The sequence below is a fragment of the Delphinapterus leucas genome, chromosome 2 (assembly GCF_059928025.1).
Source record: "Delphinapterus leucas isolate spDelLeu-1000000601 "Yukka" chromosome 2, BTC_Dleu_Yukka2, whole genome shotgun sequence".
Taxonomy (NCBI): Eukaryota; Metazoa; Chordata; class Mammalia; order Artiodactyla; family Monodontidae; genus Delphinapterus; species Delphinapterus leucas.
The window spans coordinates 149274449-149299907 of record NC_143130.1 but is presented as its reverse complement, the minus strand read 5'-3'; the positions used below and the strand labels follow the sequence as shown (position 1 = coordinate 149299907).

The window sequence follows — 25459 nt, the reverse complement described above, 5'->3', positions numbered from 1 at the left end:
CTTCCTCTTCCTACTCTGATAGCCACTCCATTCATAGGCATTCTTACTGAGCACCGTCTGTTCTGGGCTGGGGGTAAGGTGGCAAACCTCTGCTATAAAGGGTCAAGCATTTTAAAGCGTACATATTTTAGGCTTTGGGGGCCACATGGTCTGTCACAATTACTCAACTCTGCCATCTAGCACAGGTGAGGGAACTGAGGCTTACAGAAGTAGAGACTCGCTCTCGGTCACAGAGCCAGCAAGTAGCAGGACTGGGCTCTGAAAACACGCAGTGCATTCCAAAGCCGGCACCCGTACCTGCACGTTGCACCCTGAATCCTACACCTCCGTCCCACCCGTGACTACAGCCGGGGGAGGGGAGTGGTCACGTCATCCCCGCAGGCTCCTACACCCCCACCCCCCACTGGCTCACTAGGCACCTCAGCCACCAGTCCCACGCCCTCAACTGGCTCCCTGCTGTACCAACAGAACAGAAGCCCCCACTCTCTGCTCCCCTGCTAACGGCGCCACAGAGCATCCCTTCTCCCAGCCTTCAGGAGAAACAATGGTACTGAGTCTTCTCCCTCCCACACACAGGAGGCAGGCTGGGGCTCACCTGAGGCAAGTCCGTCTCCAAGGAGGGTGCTAAGAATCACCAGCAGAAGGAACACTCCATGTCCCACGGAGGCCACGGCAAACAATGAGGTGCTCTTTGGTGCTATCCTGCCATGGCACATCTTTCATCCGTCCAAGTTATTTTAAAACGAAAAAATTTAAAAGCCGGAAGTAAGAACACTGAAGTCAGCCCTGGGTAGATTCACCTATAAAAAACAAACCAAAAGCAAGGACATAAGTGAAAACTTTAGCCATAAGTTAGTTACAATAGGCACTTTACGGTAAGGAAGCCATAATCACATACAAAGTTGAAAGAATTCTAGCAACTGAATCCCTACTGCCAGGAGAAGAGACAAGCACATAAGCGGCTTTCCAACTCCTCCCTGGGGAAATGCCAAGGCCCGAAGCAAGCTGCCATTGGCGTCAGCATCCGGGCGCCGGATCCTTGCGACGGGACAAGGAGACAAGCGCCGGCTCACCTGGAGATCTGTCAGGCTCCGCAGAGCTTTCAGAAACTGCTGTGGCTCTGCCCTGCTGCCTGCCTTGGAGGCTCGAGCAAAGAGGAGGAGAGAGATAGATGGCTGTTGACTCAGAGCTGCTACACCAGAGTCTGGCTTTGCCTTTGCCACCGGACTCAGAGCAAGTTCAACTAACCGAAAAGAAAAAAGAAAAGAAAAGAAAAAAAAAATAGAGAACACATGTCTCAAAGGGAAAAATACACCGCCCAGAGAGAAGGAATGCAGCAGCGGGAGCCAAGGGCCCGGGGCTTGGCTGGATGAGCCCCTGAGGACCTGGCTCTGACTCCACAGCCACGAATCTCAAAAATGGACTAATTAATCAAGGCTCACCCAACACACCTGTGACCCCAGAGCCCACATTTGTTGGCTACACTTGACAATGATTGAGCGGAGAACGGGCTGTAACTCTTAATTAGCCCCACCATCCACTCTAGCTCAGACGAAGACGTAAGAAGAATAGGAACCAGTATCTTAAAAAAATAATAATAAAATCAGGGATTAAGACTTTTCAGGATTTTTTTCTACTTGCCTTCAGGGAAGCAGAAGGGTTGATGATACATTATGATATAGGCCTATTATATTTTAGTTAACCCATGGGATTTCATTTATCCTAGTTTATAAGAGGTATTCCAAATAATAAGGTTACACTTCCTTCTTAAATTCCATATACACCTCCTTCTCCAACAAGGCTTTATGTAAATAGATAAAGAAGCCTGCCATCTACAACCCTAATAAAGGATGCCCCTGAGGGATAACACCCAGGCCTGACTTTAATCCATGTATGAAGCCTTGACTCAAGCCTATGCACCCCTTCTGAAGAGAGTTACTTCAAACAGCAGTATGAATTGTCTCAGTCCAAAGGAAAAGCAGCTATGAGGGTCTTCAATGAGAATGAGCCAGGGGCTCAAGAACAGAGCTAGCCACCGGGTCTTTATCCACTACCCCCAAATAGCTGGGACTGTAGCAGTCCTCTGTCCCCAGCTTTTACCCAGATTCCAACTTGAGCCTTTATGGCTGTAGAACAGGGAACCAGTTCATGGAGAGGTCTAGGGGTGGAGTCTGTGACTGACCCAAAACAGTACACAAAACCATGTGTAAATGTGTGGAATGTGTAAACAGTTTTGTGGCTAACAACGGTAGAGTCAGAATGCCAGAATTCAAATCTATTTCCTTTATTATGACCTTGTGGCCAAATTACTCTCTTAGCCTCAGTTTTCTCATCTGTAAAATGGAGACAGTAACCATACCATCATCTTCACAGGGTTGATGTAAGGAGTAGCATCAAAGTGCTCAGCACAGTGCCTGGCACTTAGCAAGTCCTCAGTAAACACCAGCGGCTGTTGCTATCATAATTATTAATAAGATCTGAGCGTCGAGGACCTTGGAGGTCATCAGGCTTCACCTCCTCTTTTGACAGATGCCAAAACCAAGGTCCAAAAAGTTAAAGGATACGCCCAGGGCCACCAGCCAGTTAGCAATGGGCCCTTGGTGCTGCCCTTGTACATGCAGCCACAGCAGGTAACCCTACCAGGCAGTCACCATCCCCCTCAAGGCAAGAACCAATGGATCATCAAGGATGACACCTGCCCGTGCCACATCACAGCACGTGCACAACAAATACTTCTGCGGTGAATGGATGAGGCTGGATCAGGGTGACGCGTAGTGTTCCGTGCCCGCCTGGAGGAATGAGGAAAGATTACCCACAGGAGGGGATGCTAAACAGATTGCTGAAGGATGTGTCTACTGGAAAAGGAAACGGAGACACCAAGTCCAAGTGGCTCAGAGCAATGGAACCCAGCACTCCCGGCAGATGCTAGAGGCAGGGGCTGGGCTAAGTTTAAACTTTATCCTGAAGACCACGTGAAGCTTACGAGGATTATAAACAGGGAAGTTACAACACCAAATTCATTTAGGAAGATCACTCTGGCAAGGATTTTAGAGGACTGGCGTGGTGGGGGGCTTTCCAAGTGGTAAAGAATCTTACATTTCGTATTTTATAATGAATACAGAGCTCTTTGGAGAACTGTGTGACCATATCTGTCCCCACGATGCACACATTCTCTGACCTATCAATTCTACTTCTATCATCTGTCCCGAGAAATCACGTGTGCAATGATATATACGCAGGATATCCAGTGCATTATTTTCACTGGCACAAGACTGAAGGGTTACTAGTTAAATAAGTTGCCATACACCCACATAACAGAATACCACGCAGTGGTTTAAGAAGAACTGGGCAGCTCAGTCTGTACTAATATGCAATGACTTCCAAAATTAGTATGTGTGTGTATGCATGTATTTTTAGAGGACACACACACATACACACACACACCCCTGTATGCACTGGAAGTCTCTCTCTGGAATTGATGCACAAGAAACTGGTAGCTACCAAGTGCTGTCAGCGAGGGAATCTAGTGGTTAACAGAGAAGGAAGCTCATTTTTCACTGTATGTATCCCCTTTTCATCTTCTTGAGTGTTGTACTTTGTGTATGCATTACCTGTTCAGACAGATAAAATACAGAATAAAATTAATGTAGCAAGGCATTCCTGTAAGCCACCTGTCTCCTCCCTCAACAAACTGACTGACACTCCAATAAACCTGATTGCTCTCTCTGCCAGGAATACAGTCAGTTTCAGGGCTCAGCACAAGCGTCATCTCCTGGAGGAACTCTTCTGACATGTCACGCCCACCTCCAGTAGAACTAACCCCCTCCTTACTCCCAAAGTGCCCTGAGCACGCTACTCTGACTGTACCTCTATCAAGTTATTGTATCTGTTTATCTGTCTCACCTCACTAGGCTCAAAGTTCCTTGAAGGCAGGGACTGTGAATTACTCAACTTGGAACCTTCATAAGCCAGCACAGGGCCTGGCACCTGACAGGCAGGCAGCAAATGTCTGCCAAACTCACGAACACTGTGGGGGAGGAGCCAGTATGGGACTGGGGAGAAGATGCACACAAATGAGCCCATGTTCCGTTTTGTTTTCTAGAAACAGCTGGTTCCTCCCTTACTGTTTAAGCAGTTACCTGGGCCAAGGGACCGATTCCACCATGAAGCCTAAGACCTGATCAAGTGCAAAACAAATGGGGTGATGGAAAAAGGGGCTCTGCAAAGAGAAGAGAAAAGATGAACAGAGGAGAGTCAAGGAATGTTTATGCTAGGCTGAGCCAAGGGTTAGTGCTTCAGAAATAATACAATAATACAGAGAAAAGTGAATCCCCACAGCCCCAGGATATCACCCCAAACGGGAAAACCCAGCTACTATGAAGAAAGGGTCACACGACATCTAATCATTTTCAGAAAGAATCCACTTAGAACACAGAATTTTAAAAAACAAAATAAAGCCTGCCCTTGAATCATGACTTTAGACCAAGTGAAAAGAAGAACACTTAGAACAAATTAAGACTAAGTATTCATTATTACCCTTAGAGAAACACATAGACGAAAACGTAGTTAAAAGAAAAAAAAAGAATTCATTTCGCTTCAGTATTCCGCTGGTGTGTTAGTGACCACTTCCCCCGATTTAAAAAAATTATAATTTAGAGATAAAGTAAAATGGTGGATGTCAGGGGCTAAGGGGAGGGGGGAAGGGGGAGTTAGTGTTTAAATGCGTACAGAGTTTCCGTTTTGCCGGATGAAAAGAGTTCTGGGGACGGATGGTGGTGATGGCTGCTCCACATCATGAACGTACTTCATACCACTCTTCTCTGGCTTCCGTTTTCACACCTAAAAACAGCTCAAAGGTCTCTCTCAATCACAGAATTCTCCAGAGCATCCACGCTTCTCTTTGTATAACCTATCTCTTCCTCCAGCTTTTCCAAAACACGGGGTGGGGCAGTGTCATGGGAAGTCTGCGTTCACCCTTCTGACTTTCCTTCTTGGGACCAACGCTGCCGCCTCAACAGCCTGTGGCAAGGGGAGACCCCCATGAGCTAGACTGCCAGCCCCGTAAGGTCAGGGTCTGGCCTTTCCCCACCTCTGTGAACCCAAAACATCAAAAGCTGAGTGGCTGCTCTGCTGAATGTGATGTCACGAACACTCGTCTCCTGTCCAGAGTGACCCTCCAAGAGGAAGGACACTGCCCTTAAGCCACAGCTCTGAACTTGGAGAAGAACCGTCCCACATCTCTCCCTCTGTTTCCTCATCTGTAAAATGGAGGTGTTGCTTGCTTTGAATATCTCACCAGTGAATATCTCACCAGGCTATATAGTGAGGTTTAAAAGGGACAAAATATAAAAGACTGCTTGCTCTGTAAACTAGTAAGAAGACTCAGGTCCTCCTATTTTCAGTCTTAGCCTATAAGCCAAGACAGCAGAGGGTGATCTGAGGAACCGCTCATAAAAAAGATGATGATAAGCATGGCAGGCTTCTGGTGCTGAGGAGAACCTGTAACACGAGCTCAAAGTTCACACAATTTGCTTACTTGTTGTTGCCACAGATGCTTCCAGATTAACCAAAAAGCCTGCCTAAGGTGAAATGTATCCTTAGAGTCACCTTGAAAAATGGCTCACAGCTTAGGGAGGCAGCAGCAGCTGGGGGAGGGGCTGGGAGTGGGGAGCCATGGAACAGCCAGGGCGCCCAGTCCCCTAGACACGCAGGGCAGGGCCCCGATCTCCGCAGCTCATGCGTCCGGGTTGCCCTGGGGCCTATCCCTGCGGGTGGAGAATGTCACAGTCCTGCCGAGGCGCAGTCCTGTCACACTCCACTGAGCGCTCCTCTGTGAAGGCAAAGGGTCCTGACTCAGCCATGCTTGGCGCCCAGGGGCTAGGTGAGTTTCTCTACATCTCTGTGAGCTCAGCCTCCGTTTACATGTAATCCTCAGGACAGATTATTTCCTATACCGTGGCCATCTCTCCATTAGTTACAAGAGGGAATTGGACAGGTACAACCAACATAAATCCTTTTCTTGCCTCAGACTAGTCTGGAAGGGGGATGGTGGTGGTGGGAGAATCTAGAATAAGAGTCCGTTCCTTTGATTAATACTACCATGTGATGGGGGGAGACAAAGAACAGTTCATGAAGTTGGAACAGAACTTAACCATTACATTTTAGACTGTAAACATAAGAAGTGCTAACTCTGGGATCCAAAGTGCCCCAGAGGGTGTGATAAGAGAAGGGAATAACGTGCTGGGAGGCCCTCCCTTACCTCTCCCTTTCTGCCTGCAGTGTCCCCCCCTTCACTCCCACTCGCCCTGAAATGGCTGGGCCACAGCAGCAAAAGCTATCTAAATGTGTATCAGATCTTAGTGCCTCCCACTCCTCCCCCACAAAATGACAAAACTGTATTACTTCTAGATGTCTTCAGTTTACTTTTTTCCTCCCTGGGGATAAATGGCTCCTTCCAATCTTCCCAACCTCTGTATCTTCCCCTTTCTTTTGTGCCACCAGCAGCTGAGTACTTCAATAGGCACGAAGTTGTCTAGCGGGCTTTGAGATCCTTGACAGCCATAAGTTCCTTTATCCATTTCCTTTTCATCTCCAGCTCCAAAGCCCAAAGGACACAAACATCAAACTCTTGTTAAAATTTGCCTCCTACAGGGACTTCCCTGGTGGCACAGTGGTTAAGACTCCACGCTCCCAATGCAGGGCACCTGGGCTTGATCCCTGGTCAGGGAACTAGATCTCACATGCACGCGGCAACTAAGGAGCCCATGAGCCACAACTAAGGAGCCTGCCGCAACTAAGACCTGGTGCAACCAAATTAAATAAATAAGTAAATAAATAAAATTCCTAAAAAAAAAAAAAAAAAAATTTACCTCCTACAAATCACAAAAATAACCCTCAGCTTTTCTCAGAAACCACTGAAGCCAGGGTAGGGTAGGTGTTTGAGGCTTTTTTGAATTGCTTTAATATTCCTTGTATTCTTGTCTCACTCCCCAGAACTGCTCACTACAGCCTCTTGTTGTCCCACTTTTCCCCTACGCTACTGCTCAGGCTTCAGACAGCAGGGACACCAGCAGACACACTAAACCTTCTCCTCAATAGTCTCCAGCATCTCTTTTCTAGAACCTAGCAGCAGGATGACTGCAGCATGGATCTGAGTGCAGGAGACAGCCCTTAAGTCCCAGCTCCACCAACCAACAGCGGATTGGCCTCAGGCAAGTCAATCATTCTTCCTGGTCCTCACAGGGTAGGTCTGGATGATCCCCAAATGCCCTCTGAGTTCTAAGGAATCTGGAATATCTTCTAGGGAAAAGGAGAAGCCCAGAAGTATTTCTCCTGAAAACATAAGTCAACAAAAGTTCTGACTAGAAGGAAGAAATGTTAAATCCACCCTCTTTTTTCCGCAGAGCAGTCCTTTCCCCCTGCATCTCCCCAGACCTATCCTAGAATCTATCTCCCTCTGCACTGCAGCAAACTCAGGAGACTCCAACTTTTCCATTTAGAGCTTAATCAATCCATCAGCACATTTGTATAGGCCATCCGTACACAGTGTTCCTAAAGTGCTTTCCAAAAATAACAAACATCTGATCAAAAAACCCCAGCCTACACACACACACACACACACACACACACACACACACACACACACATCACTGCAGAGCTGTAGGGGCCCAGAGAGAAAGAGAAAATGCAAGAGAGAAGGACACAAGAGAACAAAACAAGACAGGCTCAAGACAGGACAGAAAAAAGGAGAGAAAAGGCAGAGTGCCTGCTCACAGGCACTTGGCTCAGGCCATAAATTTCCAACAGTGAAGGCAGGAAACCACTTCTTCTCTAGACTGATGGGCTAGACTAGAACCAATCAGTTCGCCTCCTGATGCCTCTGTTTCCTCATCAGTAAAACGAAACAATTCAAGTACTTCTCTCTCAGAGAGCCTGGATCCGTGGAAAGATTCTGGTAGGCTGTGCCAGAATCTCTGGTCTGCTTGGATATTATTAGTTAGGTGGCCTAGGGCAAGTTATTTTCAGTTCCCATCTACAAACTGGATAAATAACACCCACCTTATTGGGCTGTCGTGAAGTGGAAATGGGATCAACGTGAAGGATCAGGACAGTGTCTGGAACACTGGGCCCTCAAATCAGTGCTGTTGAAGGCCCCTTCCTGCTCTAACAGGATGTTACTGAGCCCCCACTAGACCCCTGAAGGGTACTGTTTCAGCTGGGCTGAAAACACATGCCCCCAGACTAGGCTCGAAACACAGTTAGTTTAGATGAAAGAAGAGCCAAGAGGTTAAACAAATGAACCTCCAAAGGTCTCTCCCATGAAGTTCTGAAAATATATTTTTTTAAGGAACTTAACATTCCCTCCCCCAAAATTAAATAATCATGTATGTGACTATACTGAAGTGATATTTGTGTCTAGAGGGACCAAGGAGGTTTTCTAGCCTGAATATGCTACAGGAGAGGATAAGGGCACAGAGCTTACATGTCTGAGATATACACACACACACACACTCATTACCTCATTATATAGGTGCCATTATGCCTATTTTACAGATAGATGGAATCAAAGGGGCCTAGAAGTCTTTCCTCCTCTTGCTTTCCTACTGCAAAGGACTCCCTGTTCTTTTTTCCAAATACAAGGTCAAGCTTATTTGCATCTCCTCTGGGAAAACTCTTCAATTGAGCCCACAAGCATGGAAGGCTCTTCTGAACCCATAGCATCACTGCCTGGAAGACTGGGAGAACCAATCCTATTCTCCCCCAAGGCCCACTCACAGTTACTTAACTGTTGCATGCTACATTTACTGCAGGTAGTAAATTCCTGCAGAGCACCAACTCCGCCTCTTTCTGTGCCCCAAAGTGCTCAACATTTATTTGTTCAGGAAGGGGAAAAAAAGATAAACCCCAAACCCATCATTTGTATAGGAAATACAAGATGGCAAAGTAGCAGCAGATATAAAACAGGAGGGGAAAAGGGTATATAAATCCTGAAGTTTTGCCAGGTAGCAAAACAGATGTTTGGCAGAAGTGGCTGTAATTGGTTCCTAGACCCCAGAGATACATCTATGTGTCATCACACCCCTCTTCTTGGTTCCTATCAGAGCTGAGTGGAGCAGGCTTCAATACCCACTTGGCAAATAAAGTCTGGGAAGCTGATTTGCTAAATCTGATTTCTTAGGGCTCAGTGTTTGCAGTGACTCTACTGCAATTCAGCAAATATTTACTGGCTGTCTTCAGTGCAAGACTTGGGTGATCACAGAGATGAAGTGGAGCATAGTTCTTACTCTCAAGGAATTCTCAATCTATGTGAGAGGAATTACATGTTTATCTACATAACACTGTGAAACTGTTACAAGGGTTTGTGTTTTTGTTTTGTTTTTTAATTTTAAAAAGTGCTATGAGAACACAGAGGAGATAAGAACAAAGGCTTCTGGTTGGGAGTAGGGGGAGGTGACAGAGAAAGCTTTGAGCTGGACCTTGAAGTTCACACACAGATTTAGTGCGCTCCCGGGGCAGTTTTTTTGTTTTTGCGGTACGCGGGCCTCTCACTGTTGTGGCCTCTCCCGTTGCAGAGTACAGGCTCCACAGACGCAGAGGCCCAGCGGCCATGGCTCACGGGCCCAGCCGCTCCGCGGCATGTGGGATCTTCCCAGACCGGGGCACGAACCCGTGTCCCCTGCATCGGCAGGCGGACTCTCAATCACTGCGCCACCAGGGAAGCCCCCGGGGCAGTTTTGCATGCACAGTGCTAATTATAGAGAGAGAGAGGGGAAAAGAAAAAAAAAAAAAAAAAAAAAAAAAGGATGGCAGAGGGAGAGAGGAAAAATAAAGTGATAATTTTATCTGCCAGGAGTCACTGAATGCTGCTGTCTGGTAACAGGAAATAAATATCTATCTATATACCTTCACTCAAGGGGATGTTTCAGTGCTAGATTTTGGTTTTCAAAGTATGTACTCATAGCTGTGTAGGAAACACCTCCTCCAGGTCAAAAATAGCAAACCCAAGAGAACTGGTTGAAGCAGTTGTGTTTACTTTTTACTGTCTCTGTGGATCGCTTTCCAAAGGCTCCCAAGTGGAAGGGTATAAACAGGTCTGTGTCACTTCCTGGTTCTCAGGCCTTCTGCTACATTCCCACCCAGTCAGTCTGGGAATGCTGCCTATTTAAAAATAAACTGTAAAAACTCACCAGAAACCCCAACTCTACTTTTTCCTCTACTTCATTCAATTTCACTGTTATTAAAAGGGGCTGAGCGAGAGACGAGACAGAAATGACCACAGAGAATGAATTCTCAGGTGAGAACAAAAATATAGGCTTACTGAGTTCAAGGTCAGGGGATTTGGATTCTACTAATGTTCTGCCTCTAAGTGGAAAACCTGACCTTGAAAAAGCAAGACGCTTCATCTCTCTGCACAACAGCTGCTTCAGCATCCTCTTAGCCCCAATACAGTTCTCCAGTCTTTCTGGACCTCAGTTTCCTTATCTATAAAACAGCACTAATAACAGCTACCTCACAGGGCTATTGTAAGTATCATATGGGAAGTATATATAAAGCACTTAGTATACTGTCTGGCACTCAGTAAGTCATCAAAAGTGGTGTCATAGTTATGTCACCACCTATCATTGCTGCCGTCATCATCTGGAAACGGAAGGGCCGAGCTAGATGGCCACTACTTGAAGAAATTCTCTGGCTCCAAAATCCTATGATTCTTTAAGTCACTTTCTCCTTTTCTTTTTTGTTCTCTTTATTTTCTTTTCTATTTTTTTTTTGGAGGGGGGGGGTTAGATGGAAAGGAAGGGAGATCAACTTGGAGAAGCATGACAGTTACTGACACATCCTCAATGTTTGTGTTAGAAACACCAGAATACAATTAAGGAAATCCATCAATGAGCTTGAAGGGGGCGTGTTACCCTCCCCAAGGGAAAAGTCTATCTATGACTCACATGAAAGCCACAGCACATGGCAAGTTCACCCACAACTGCTGCCTCTACTCCCATGTTCATGAAGGACAGCACCCTCCTGGGCCAGCACAATCCGACTTCATCCACCTTATCTTTAACTGTGAGCAGCTCCTTAGGGAGCCCGAAAAGACAGCATGTGGCTAATCCACCCATTTCTAATAATAACTAATCCCCCCACAAAGTATTCCTGTTTTAAACAAAAAAGTGCCTTCTCCTTAATATAATTTGAATGTGGTCAAAAATCAAATGCCCTTCCCCGAAAGTTACGAGTAATCAGAGATGTTTGGATTTATCAAAACCGAAGTGCTAGACTGTAGTTAACTTCAGATGAAATTAATAAGCGTTTTCTTTTATTCATTCCGTGTCCATAATGTGCCAAAGGCTGTAGAAGATGCCAGAAACTAATAGGATGGGATGAGTAAGAACAATAAAGGATGACACTTAGGTTTTTGGCTTGTGACTGTGTGAACGGTAGAAGCTACCACAGGAGGGAAAGAACACAGGTAGACAAGCAGGTTTTGGTGAAGAATATGATGAATGTAGTTCAGGTTATTTTTGGGTGGGTTGAATTGTAGGTACTTGAAGGATATCCAGGTAGAAAAGTCTAGCAGGCAAGTTAGAAATGAGTATGAAAGTCTGCAAAGTGCTCCGAACTTCGGGTACTGCCCTGGAGTGACTGGCCTGAAAGTGATGGCTGAAACCATGCAAAATAGACTATGAGCTCACCTAGGTGAGAGAGATGAGTGAGGAGAGAGTCAAGCCAGAATCCTGGGGAGAACACTAACTTTTTAAAGAGGCCTATCAAGGAAGGAGAGACCATGAAAGACACTCCAAAAAGCACAAGGAAACCAGAAGCCTGTGCATCACAGCTGTCAAGGTAGGGACAGAGTGATTCAAGGAGGATGTGAGGGGGCACAGTGGCAGGTGCAGCAAAGGTCCAGTAAATAAAAACTAAAAACTACCCACTGGACCTGGCCACTAGGATATCACTAGTGACCTCCTCAAGAGCACATTTATTAGAGTGGTGAGGGCAGATCATGTTGACTTTAACATGAATTCAAAGTGAGAAAGCAGACACAATAAGGGCAAAACAATTGGGGGTGGGTGGAACTGGAAAAGAAGGGAGAAGAAACACTGGATGATGGCTTCTGGCTCCAAATATATTATGAGTTGTACTTTCTCAGTTAACCCAAGGATTTCAGTTAAAGCTTCTGGAACTGCCCAGATAGCTCCGAGACACCCTCCCCCCAAACCCAATCGAGAGTCCCTCCGAATGAGCACCCAGACACACACACTATGGTTGCCAAAGCTGTGGAGACGCTGGGGATGAATATTTAAGACCTGCCTGCTTCCTTAATGTTCAACAACGACAAAAGACTCTCCACCCCATCACCCCTTTTCCAAAACTACTACCTCTTCTGTAGGATTCATGAGTGAGAAGAAACAGTCAACCTAATGGCAGGGCCAGAGAAGTGGACTTAGTGTCTCTCAGGCCTTAAGGTGCTCCATAAATATGGTCTCGATTTCTGCCATTTCCCTCCTTTCTACTCAAATGTCAGCCGAGTATTTTCCCCTAAGGTTCAGGATTCCAGAAGCATGTTCTTCACCTCCATCTACTGAAGCTTAACAGCCCCAGTGAGGTACACATTTAGAACAAACAAGACACTGCCTTCTGGCTCCAAATTGTTCTCCATCTTGTATAAGTTCCAAGAAGCCTCCTAATTTATAACCAAACCATGACTCTTCCCGTCCTCCTCCTCACAAATTACCCAAACTTCCTGTAAGTTGTCAAGGTTGGACTGAAAGGCCCCAAGCAAAAATGAGAAGCAGGAACTTGCCTACTGTTCCTTCCCCTTTGATTAGTGCCACGCCCCAGCACCACCTCTACCCTTACGTGACCCTCTCATTGTACAGAGCCCCTCCACCAATGCCTGCATGCTCTAGTCTAGCTCCAACCATACCTCCAGTTCTCTCCACGTGGGGTTCTAAGTCAGGACCGGAGAAGAAAGGAATCTGGTTAACTCACAAGAAGGAATATTCCCTTAAATCTCCAAATACAGACTCAAAAGTTATCTCAAATTAGTCAAAGTTCAGGCAGAGGTATCAAATGAAGAACTTCATAAAGTCCAGGTATCATCTTAGAAGACGTTAAGAGATTGTGATAAACACAGCAGATAAGAAAGAAACAGCAGACTATACTACAAACCTACAGTAATCAAGACAGTATGGTACTAGCACAAAAACAGAAATATAGATCAATGGAACAGGATAGAAAGCCCAGAGATAAACCCACGCACATACGGTCATCTTATCTTTGATAAAGGAGGCAAGAGTATACAGTGGAGAAAAGACAGCCTCTTAAATAAGGGGTGATGGGAAAACTGGACAGCTACATGTAAAAGAATGAAATTAGAACACTTCCTAGCACCATACACAAAAATAAACGCAAAACAGATTAAAGACCTAAAGGTAAGGCCAGACACTATAAAACTCTTAGACGAAAACAGGAAGAATGCCCTGTGACATAAACCACAGCAAGATCCTTTTTAACCCACCTCCTAGAGAAATGGAAATAAAAACAAAAATAAACAAATGGGAACTAATGAAACTTAAAAGCTTTTGCACAGCAAAGGAAACCATAAACAAGACCAAAAGACAACCCTCAGAATGGGAGAAAATATTTGCAACTGACAAGGGATTAATCTCCAAAATATACAAGCAGTTCAGGCAGCTCAATATCAAAAAAACAACCAACCCAATCAAAAAATGGGCAGAAGAGCTAAATAGACATTTGTCCAAAGAAGATATACACATTGCCAACAAACACATAAAAGAATGCTCAACATCATTAATCATTAGAGAAATGCAAATCAAAACTACAATGAGGTATCACCTTGCACCAGTCAGAATGGCCATCGTCAAAAAATCTACAAACAATAAATGCTGGAGAGGGTGTGGAGAGAAGGGAACCCTCTTCCACTGTTGGTGGCAATGTAAATTGATGCAGCCACTATGGAGAACAGTACGGAGGTTCCCTAAAAAACTAAAAATAGAACTACCATACAACCCAGCAATCCCACTATTGGGCATATACCCTGAGAAAACCATAATTCAAAAAGAGTCATGTACCACAATGTTCATTGCAGCACTATTTACAATGGCCAGGACATGGAAGCAACCAAAGTGTCCAGCGACAGATGAATGGATAAAGAAGATGTGGTACATATATACAATGGAATATTAGTCAGCCATAAAAAGAAACGAAACTGAGTTATTTGTAGTGAGGTGGATGGACCCAGAGTCTGTCATACAGAGTGAAGTAAGTCAGAAAGAAAAAAACAAATACCGTAACACATATATATATGGAATCTAGAAAAAAATGGCTCTGAAGAACCTAGGGGCAGGACAGGAATAAAGACACAGATGCAGAGAATGGACTTGAGGACACAGGGAGGGGGAAGGGTAAGCTGGGATGAAGTGAGAGAGTGGCACTGACATATATACACTACCGAATGTAAAATAGATAGCTAGTGGGAAGCAGCCGCATAGCACAGGGAGATCAGCTCGGTGCTTTGTGTCCACCTAGAGGGGTGGGATAAGGAGGGTGGGAGGGAGATGCAAGAGGGAGGGGATATGGGGATATATATATATGCATATAGCTGATTCACTTTGTTATACAGCAGAAACTAACACAACACTGTAAAGCAATTATACTCCAATAAAGATGTTAAAAAATAAAAAAGAAAAGAAACAGCATAACTTAATAAGGGAATCTGATATCTCCCTCATTCCCAACACACGTTTCTTAAGAAGCTTACTGACTTTGTTCAACACATACAATGAGCACCTACTTACCCTAGATTCACCCGAAAGGTACAAAGATGGGGGAAAGCTCATACCATTAAAGAGTTCACAGTCTACTGGGGCAGATAAGATACATACACAAATAACTATAATGAGGTAAAAAGTGAAAACACATTGGAGATACACAGCCAAAGTATCAAGGACAAAACAGGGAAGTAAGCTGGAGCCAGAAGAGGGAAATGAAACGGTTAATTACAGAGTCAATCACAATGTGAGTTTTAGTGTCATACAAAAGGGAGTTCAAATCCTGATTCTGCCTCTTGCTTCTTAGGGGTGCTAGGTGTACTGTTTTACCTGCTGTGAGCCTCTTGTTCCCTTATATATGAAAGTGGGGTAGCAGACATTCAACAGTAGGCAGCACAGGGCAGTGACCCTTGAAAAAAGGGGAAGAAATGCAGTGAGTCCTACTAGTGCCCCAGCCAATCCCCTAAAGGAGTCTTCAGGTCACAGAGGAGGGAGAAAAAACCTGAAAGTGTTCAACAATTTCAATGAGTTGAAGAGACAGAGTTGGGAATTTGGGGATGCCAAGGTGGCTAGAATGCGCAGGGCAAAGTAACTGAAAGGAGGGAGCTGCAAAGAGAAAAAAGTGCAGAGATCTGCAGAGCCTGAGTATACTGATCTGCGCAGGTGTTTGAGGTAACTAGCAAGGCTGAGGAAAGAACCAAAGGAAAGAAATAGGCAGCCTAACCCCCGGCACTCACACAGAGCCAGAAATTTACATGTTCCCACGGGCCAAGGTGGAAAAAAATCTCCTAACCCACAGGGCACTGGAAGGAATCTTCAGAAGGGTTTGGCCGCAGCAGTGGGACCATCCTAGCCCTAGACTAAAGGCTGTTCTGGACCCACCCTACTAAACTGAAAAGTAAGCCTTGAAAGGATCAAACCAATTGTAAGTACGAACTGAATTGCTTCTGAAAACAAAGCTGAAGAGTTTTTAAAGGAATGCAAAAAGTTCCAGCACCCACCAACACACAACTATGTCTGCGCCAACTATGTCTAGCTTCAAAGCAAAAATTAACAGGCAGGGCTTCCCTAGTGGCACAGTGGTTGAGAATCCGCCTGCCAATGCAGGGGACACAGGTTCGAGCCCGGGTCTGGGAAGATACCACATGCCGCGGAGCAACTAAGCCCATGCGTCACAACTACTGAGCCTGCGCTCTAGAGCCCGCGAGCCACAACTACTGAAGCCCACATGCCACAACTACTGAAGCCCGTGTGCCTAGAGCCCGTGCTCCGCAATGAGAAGCCACCACAATGAGAAGCCCGCGCACCGCAACAAAGTAGCCCCCGCTTGCCGCAACTAGAGAAAGCCCGCGCACAGCAAGAAACCCAATGCAGCCAAAAATAAATAAATTTATTTTAAAAAAAATTAACAGGCATGCAAAGAGGCAGGAAATTATAACCATGACATATGGTCACATGAGGAGAAGAATCAAACAATAGAAATGGACAAGGAAATGACACAGATGACAGAGTTAGTGGACAAGGATATTCAAATCTCTATTACAAATATACTCTGTATGTTCAAGAGAAAAAAGGAAGGCGTGAGCATGATGAGGAAAGAAATGGAAGACAAAATGAAGACTCAAATTGAACTTCTAGAGGGAAAAATACAAATATCTAAAATGAAAAATACACAGGATGGGATTAACAGATTAGACACTGAAGAAGAAAAAAAATTAATGAACTTGAAAGCATAGCAATAGAAACTGTCCGAAGTGACATACACAGAACATGAGTCAGAAGTGCTGACACTATCAAGCAGCCTAACATATATATAATTGGGGCACGGGGAGGGCATATGGGTAGGCACAAATATTCTTTTTTAACAATGGCTGAAATTTTTCTAAATTTGATGAAAACTATAAACCCACAGATTCAAGAAGCTCATCAAATCCCAAGAAGCAGCACAAAAAGAAAACACAAGGTACACTGTAATCAAAATGATGAAAATTAGCATTAAAGAGAACATATTAAAAGCAGCCATGAGGGGTTAGGAGGAGAGGCAATGCATTCAGAGGAACAAAGAATTACAGCAAGTCTATTGTTATAAACAAAACACCCCAGGAGGCAATGGAGCATCATGTTCAAAGCACTGGGAAAAAATCAGTCTGACACTGGTTAAGGAAAAGTTGACAAGAACTATGAAGTTCCCATCACGAATGCTTTTTGTGTTCTGCAGTAACATTTTTCACGGAGGCCTGTGCTGAGCACAAGATGGAAGCTCAGTGGCCTTATAAACATTTGCAAGTACAGTATCCTATGAAGACTCTTAGGTTCATACAGAGCCATGTTTTACCCATATTTTATACCTATGTACTCAGAACATTACAGACTATAGCTCTTATGTAGTCATATTCCTTAACACACTGGAAAAGACAAGAAAGGTCTATCAGAGGATTCATCCCATAGCGGAAGAAAATCAAAAAATAAAAAGTAAATCTCATGAAGGAATGAATTAGCCTCACCAGCATCAGGCCTGACGGGGCCTCCCTCTCCTCAAGTGTACACTTCTATTGGTTAATGTGTCTGACTGGCCTTTACAGATTCAGATAAAAGGTTTTTTTCAGAATGGAAGAAGGCTCCTTGAGAAATAGGTAAGAGTAACTCAAGAGCTGAATGAGAGTTACTCGATTCTTAGCTACGCGATCCAGCCCAGGGTAGCACAGTCTCCTCCTCATTAAGCACCTGAGCTGGCACCCCATTCTTCAGAGTCCAGCCTGGGGCGTTACCCTGGAGGGACCATTAAAATGGCAATTTATCTGTTCTGGGCGCTGGTTGGTCTGGTCTCCCCACTAAACTATAAGGTCCTGGGAAAGCTGGGGCCCCATCTGTTTTTTATGCTTTCTTTGTAACTCTGAGACCACCACACTCTCAAAAAAACCCAGTATAGGTGTCCAAGAGGGACCCTCCTTCCCAAAATACTTTACTGCCTGAACTAGAGGTTTTCAACTGGGGACACTTCTACACGCCACCCCAGCCCCAGGGTTTCTGGCAACATTTGGAGGCATTTTGATGGTCATAACTTGGGGGGTGCTATTGGCATCTAGAGGGTAGAGGTGAGGGATGCCACTAAATATCCCACAATGCACAGGACAGCCCCCAGAACAAAGAATTTGGCCCCAAATGTCAACCGTGCTACAGGTGAGAACCCTGGCCTGAGTGGATGAGCACTGAGCTGCAGCAGATGCCAGCAGATGTGCATGTCTTGCAAATTCCCTCACACCACTGGAAAGCCTCTTGTCCTACCCACCTGTCCCCCGATCCTCCCGCTGTCCCTAACACAGGCTTACAGGCCCTCGAGAGAGGAGCTTAAGGGTTCAGACTTCTGGGTTTTCACCCCATCTCTGCCACTAGCTGTTTCATACTGGCTGGACATGTCACAAAACTATTCTGGGCCCATTTCCTCCTCTATAAAATAGAGAGGTTGGAAAAGATGACTTGAGCGTTCTTCCAGCTCTATCTGAAATGCTAGCTTTGGCCTTATCATGAGCCAAAGAGAAAGGGGAAGGATCCAGCTTAGTCGTGAGTATGCACATCCACCCTCTGAAGGACAGAGGTTCTTCTACTGTGGAAACCGAACCCGGCCAAGGGGAGGTCCAGAGAAGCCTGGAGCTCAGGTATGAGCGACCCAGAAAGGGCTCTGCAAACACTGGCTGCAAGTCCAGCCCAGGCCCTCAGGTTTAAAACATGAAAGTCCTTACTAGCCTCCCTCCTGCCTTTCCCGTGTCAATCTTTTCACCAGTGTTTGGAGGAGAAGCGGGAGGCTAGGGCCACTGAAGAGTAGCACCGGCATCACCTGGGAGCTTATTAGAGATGCTGAATCTCAGCCTTCATCCCTGATCTACTGAATTAGAATCTGCATTTTAATAAGATTCCCCAGGTGACTCCTATGCTAAAGTTTGACAAAGCGAGAGAGAGGCATGGACATATATACACTCCCAAACGTAAGGTAGATAGCTAGTGGGAAGCAGCCGCATAGCACAGGGAGATCAGCTTGGTGCTTTGTGACCACCTATAGGGGTGGGATAGGGAGGGTGGGATAGGGAGGGTGGGATAGGGAGGGTGGGAGGGAGGGAGACGCAAGAGGGAAGAGATATGGGAACATATGTATATGTATAACTGATTCACTTTGTTATACAGCAGAAACTAACACACCATTGTAAAGCAATTATACTCCAATAAAGATGTAAAAAATAAAAAATTAAATTAAATTAAATTTAAAAAAACTGAAAAATAAATAAAGTTTGAGAAGTCCTGGTTTAGGGTATGCTGCCCTTCTATTATTCTCTGCTTTGTCATCTCGCTTGTAAAGATGACTTTCAAGACTCTGTCCACATTCTACCCTAACCCCACCTCCTTGCACACCCTGTGCACATGTACACACACGCGCGCACGCGTGCACACACACACACACACACACACACACCAGTTCAGAACTTCCAAATCCAGAGTCACAAGAGTCATGGGGACAGGTTCCTTTCTCCTTGCCTCTTTCCTACATCCACACAAGGGGAGAAAGAAGCCAGGCTTGAAGCACAGGCCAAATTAGAGCTTTTCTGAGAGTGATTCAGCCCACCCCTGCTGTTCAAAGATTCCCCAGGAGGCGGGATGGAAAAAGGGAAGGTGAACCCAAAGGTACAAACTCTGATGGGAGGAGATTCATCATTTGCATCTGAACAGAGACCAACAGGGGTCCAAAGTTTCATTTCTTAAGTTGTGTTTTTGTTTTTGCTGCTGCTGCTGTCTTACCTTACAGAAAGATTCTTCGGGCACAGGCTAAAGGGCAAAGCACACACACAGAGTAAACAAAAACGCAGCAAGGGTTCTCCTGGGGGTGGGGGCAGCTGGAACAAAGCAAGACCACGCTGAAGGGTAGCACAACAGAGCGCTGGAACAGAGGACAGAATGTGGGGGGCAGGGGGGCTGGACTCTGCTGAGAAGTCGGTGCGGTGGAGGAGATTAGGCTGCTGCTCGCCCCTCACCCCACCCGCCGGGATAAGCAGCAGGTGGCCCAGCCCCAGGCAGCTGGCAGAGACAGCCATCTGCACGGGCCTGCCCGCCCCTGCCCCACGGCTGAAGATGGCGCGGAGCAGGGCAAGGTCCAGGCCCAAACCCAGGTGGACGCATCCTCCGGAAAGCGCACCCCGGGGGTGGGGTAGCAACGTCACCCAATGCTCTGCCACAGTGGGATGAGCCTCAAAAACAACTCTAGCATTATCCAAGGTTCTCCTGCACCCACCTTTGCTGCCTCTGGTCACCTTCTTTACCAGGAGCAGACTCATGGGTCTGCCTTGGGATCCGAACACAGTACAGCCTGAAGTCCAACCTATCCATGTTAAGAGGGAAAAACTGACGCCTGGAGCGGTATTATGACTTGCCCTGGGGACACAGGGCTTGTTAGTGGCTGAACCAAAACTAAGTTCTCCCAACTCTCACTAATAAACAAGGTTCCCCAAATATCTCCCAATCAGAGTCTAACCACTGAGCCCCCTCAGAGTGCCAGCCCCAGCACCGTTCACTGTGCTCTGTCCATTCTGAGCCCCCAAGGAACGGCTGCCGCCCATTCGTAATTCTGCCAGATTAGGAAGTCCAGCAGCATTAGTCTCCAAGAACTGTGTGTGTGTGAGTGTGTGTGTGTGTGTGAGTGTGTGTGTGTGTGAATGAGTGTGTGTGTGTGAGAGAGAGAGAGTGTGTGTGTGTGTGTGTGTTTGGAAACGAAAAAGGGCTGTTCCGAGAGCTGAAGGGAATTATCAGCCAACACAGAAACGGAGGCGAGTCTGGGTTACCGCCAAACCAGACTGGCTTAATTAAGACCCTCCCACCCTCTTCCCCAGGAAACCCACCCTCTCCTCTCTGGCTGGTCACACTAACCTAGCTGTAAGAAGCAGTCATTTCAGGGAAGCCGAAGCCCTCTCAGTTGACCTAGCCCTGGGGGATGGGCCATCAGCCAGGGAGCCAGGCCACTGGAGCTTCGGCACACCAGCTGCCCTTACTGTCACCTCAGTATCCACCTTCAACAGCATTTGCTCCATAAAGGTCCCCCGGCCTCCAGCCCACTCTGGATCAGTGTGCGCGCACAGTGGAAGAAAACACTCATTAGCTTTTCAAATGTAACCCTCTACAGAACCTAAACAGAAGGCACAGTTATGCAACTGCAAAGCAGAATTCCTCTTCTTATAAAACAAAGATGCATGTCCACAACCAGCAATCTGGTAAAAACTGGGTGGAAAGAGGCTAAGGGGCATTGAGGTTAAGCTGATTTACTAACCTCATCTAGATGCCTGGCAAACGCCAGCTTCAAGGCCCTGAAGCACTGGTATAATGAAAGCATCCTAATGATCAGAGATCTTGCCTGCCCTAAACGCCCTCAGATGCTGCTTCTGACCCTACACTCCAGTGCTATCACCATAGGCTCGTCCTGGCCTTTAGGGCCAACACCAGCCCAGGACCCTGGACATGGATATTCAGGGCCAGAAAGTAGCCTGCCTGAAAAACTGACTTACTCAGGAGCCGAAAAGCAATGTTTGGTCCAGTACAACAAAGGGCTATAATGGGCACCTTGTACCCCAAACTCCTTCACAGCCGCCACAAGGAAGCTCTGGGTAGAGCGTGGGGTGTGCAGTAAGGGTAGGGAACGGGGACACTACTTCCTTTACTTCCGCCCAAACCACACCCCTTTAGAACCTGCCCTCCTGAAAGGCAAATGCAGTTCTGACTTCCAAACCTCACTGTTTGAGAGAACTTCTGGTCTTCTCTCTTCACTTTTTAAAACAGACGACTGCTCCCCTAGGGAGAAAAAGAAGCTGTAAACACAGGAGAGGGCAGACAAAGAACCCTGCTAGGAGTTCCAGAGGAACAATTATACTACTGTAAAAAGGCTTCTCAGAAGAAGCAACACAGCCCATTCCAAACAGAAAAACACAACTTCCTTCAAAGTACTTGTCTAAAGGGTAACCTCTGGGCAGATGACTTCCCTACACTCCACTGTGCTGCCTCCTCTACTCAACACCAAGACCTTGACAGGTAAAGTGAGGTAGTGATTTTCTTCCTGGGAACCTTAAAAGAAGCAGTTCACAACTCAGTCTGCCTGCTACTGTCTATTTTTATCATCATCACCATAATCACTAAAGGGCTAAACTTCATTACCAAAGTGCTACGAACATTTAAACAAATTTAAGCCATTATGTTTTTAGGCCGACTGAAGCCACGGTAGTTACTAGTGGAGAGAGAATGGGGAGAGGGTATAAATCTGAGACGCGCAGCCTGGCTTCTGCGCTTCTTACTTCCCAAAAGGAACAGCAGTTTTCAAAGGCTCAGGATTCTGGGAAATCACCCACTGGCTTATTATACCGCTCCATCACAAGTAATGAGGCTGCCACCCCAAAACCCATTTGCCAAAAATAAAAGATCTAAAGAAGTGTTTCAGAGAAAGTTTGTGAGAAGAGTATTCAAGCTGGTTTTATTTTCATACAAGCTACAATTAAATGGCTTTGCCTCCGTAACCACACTTCCTACCTAGAATTCCAGGAAGTTTAGGTGTGCCCCTCAGATTTAGACTGGATTACAGGGAATTTAGCTGGCTGAAACTGGTCCCAGCCCATAAATGTTACCAACCTGTTTTCACAGTCCCAGTTGGATCTGAGAAATAAAGGGGGGTGGGGGAAGGAGGGCAGGGAGTCAGTGCTACACTTATAAAATTCTGCCCAAGTCAGAAGAGGAAGACACTGCTTTTAATTTCATGCAAGAGTCTATTATTAGAAGGAAAAATGCAACATAAGCCATAAGCCCCATCAGTGACAAAGCAAAGAAGAAAACATATTTACGGAATATATTTAAATCCCTAAACTTCCCAGAGGAATCAATACAAATGCCGTTAATACAAATAAATCACCGTTGCCCCCTAATGGTCTGTTCCCTTAAGCTACAAGCTTCCCTGTGGCCACGTACCTTTCACACCCTGCTTCTGAGAGGATTCGTCACACGTGCACCTGGCCTCACTACAATTCCCCAAGAAACACTGGCCGACTTCTAGGATGAGCAAAATTTCCATGTGAACTGGGTTTTCAGGAGAACCTCAGAGTGAGACCGGCTCCTGGGGGACAAGCCTGACTCCTTCTGACATTTCCATTTTCTCTCAGGTCTTGGGTTTCCAGAGCCCTAAAATTCCTTGATGGTCTTCCAGCCTCCAGCCCATGCTCTGCTCCAGGCCATCCAAAATCCTGCTAGGAACCCCACTCCCAAGCACTGTCAGATCACCTTTCACCTTTGTCCACTCTGTGAATCATCATTTCCTGACGGTCCTCTATATAAAGCTTGCAAAATGTACAAAAAGCACAGGCCCCGGCCCACCAGGAACTTTCAGTGGAGCTGGAGAAGCTGCCTACCCTGACAGCAAACAATCAAGGCACACAATAAGGCAAGAGTATCTCTTTCAGTAGTCTCTGTGGGTGCAATAAAACACTAAGTCGGGACTTTCCTGGTGGCCCAGTGGTTAAGACTCCACACGTGCACTGTAGGGGGCATGGGTTCGATCCCTGGTCTGGGAACTAAGATCATCCCACATGCTGCGCAGTGCGGCCAAAAAAAAACACAACCACTAAATCGTGAGGTATGAATTTTAGAAAATAAGGAAGAACAGCAACTACTTGAGAGTTATGGACAGAATAATGGAAAGAAAAAAAGATACAGAAATGGATCTGAACCAAGACAATTAAAGAGGGCCGTGAAAAGAAGGAAGGGAGATCTGACCTGAAAGCCTTGAGTGCTGAGTAAGTACGGAGATAGAAAGAGAGAACTTCTGGGGCTGGAAGGCTTAAGTACGCATGATAAATTAGGAAGGTAGGGGTGGGGAAAGAAGTCAAGAATCAGGGAAGAACAGAAAAAAAAATCCATCTGAGATCGTTCAGGGCAAGGGACAATTCTTACGGTTTTCCTGGTATCTATCACATAGCAGACTCTGGTTATTCCACAAAGTATTAAGTATTCAACCGAATACTTAAAATAAGGCCAGATTGTACAGCTATGAAAAACAGGCAGAGAAATTCAGCTTTGGATCAGTAGGTAGCGGGGAGCCAATGAATGTTCTCGAGCAGGAAACATGACCTAATCCAATTCAACGGGCATTTACTAAAGGCCTACTGTGTGAGAGGCGCCAGAATACTCAGTCCTCGCCCTCAAGGAGCACCGCCACCATGGGAAGGGATGGTAATATGACCTCCCACACACATAGGGCTGCATTCTCTTACCTAGTCTCACTTGAGATAAGAACAATGTTAACCGGACATGAACCTGGCAAGAGAGACTAAAGTAGCCTGGGAGGCCAGACAGGATGATAAGGTCTGGGCCAGAGTGGTGGTGACAGAAACCTACAGAAGAAAGAAATGGCAGGAGCTGGTTACTGACTGGACAGGAGGCGCTCATAAGAGGGGAGTCACGATGACGCAAAGTCAGAGAGCAGGACGACTCGGATTTCAGTTCCCAGATGGTGACATACCTTCAGCCCATGCTTTGGCCCACTGACCGCCTAATGCTAAGGTCAGTCGGCTCCACCATTCTGCCCATTTCTGGGAATGAGGGTTACGCACTCCATCCTTCCCATCCACACACAGTTCTTTATGCTAGTTGTGATTTCCTGTAATTCCCATCTGCAAGGGGGTAAAGGAGATCGATGAGGAGCTGACAATTCCGTTGTCCATCACAACAGTAATAAATACATCTCAATAGTCCTGCCCTAAAGTTTTACTGGCAGCTCTCATTCTGTGAAGAGGAGAAAAGGGGGAGGAAGCGTTACATTTTAAAAGCCTTGAGGCAGTGTTCTCCTTACCCAGTGAGTTTTCCTCCCAGGCAGAGCCTCCCCAGCGGCATTTAGCAAGGCAGAGGCAAGAGATGGAAAAGTATCAACCTTGAGAGCCAGTACCAGTTCCTACAGAGAAAAAAGGCCCAAGATCCCACCCCACCCGGCTACGTGAAAAATGAGCACACGATCAGGACGGCAGAATCAGCGCGAAGCAGGCCCCAAACACTCGGAGTACACAGAATCAATGGGAACAAGCAGCTGGCCTTCCACAGTAACTGCTCTCTAGGGGAGACGACGCTTGAGGACCGGCCAAGCGCTCATCCCGAAGTAGAGCTGCCCAGTGCAAGGCTCTGAGCCACAGGAAGGCCAGCCTCCCAAAAAGGTGGCCCCCTCCTCAGAACCCTGACACCCTGCCAGCCACCGCCATCCCTGATCATCCTAGACCAAAGCAGCACAGAAACAGGAGAACGGCGGTGACCTGTGGAAGGAAAAGTCACGGCTGAGTTTCTCCCTCCATGATTGCAAGTGACCTGTTTTTCCTATTCTTTCTTCAAGAAACAAGTAGAACTTGTGGTTTCTTAAATTTTTTGAAAACAAGTAAGTTGATGGCGGAAATGAATTTGACATGTGTATCATTACAAAGGGAAAGTGCAACTTAGCCCTCTTCCCTAACCATTAAACAAGAATAAGAGGAAAAAAAGAGTGCAGACTGAATGAAGAACAGTTATTGGTTCAAACAACTTGGTGGATTCTCCGACATTTTCTAAACAAGTGCTTCCCTCCCACCTGTGACATATCCTGACTGCCTGAGAACAGTCACCCACACCCTTCACAC

General features: G+C 46.1%; 1 protein-coding gene across 6 annotated transcripts in view; it reads right to left on the bottom strand.

Annotated features, from left to right (window-relative positions):
- The window catches only part of SUSD6 (sushi domain containing 6), a 93852-nt gene that overhangs the window by 50053 nt on the left and 18340 nt on the right, over positions 1-25459 (bottom strand). For 3 of the 6 annotated variants that reach the window (XM_089907876.1, XM_022570264.3, XM_089907880.1), the window contains exon 2: positions 596-800. In XM_089907876.1, coding sequence (XP_089764002.1) covers positions 596-716 — 121 coding nt within the window. In that variant the 5' untranslated portion in view covers positions 717-800. The other 3 variants (XM_089907877.1, XM_089907879.1, XM_089907878.1) reach the window with 3 other exon arrangements.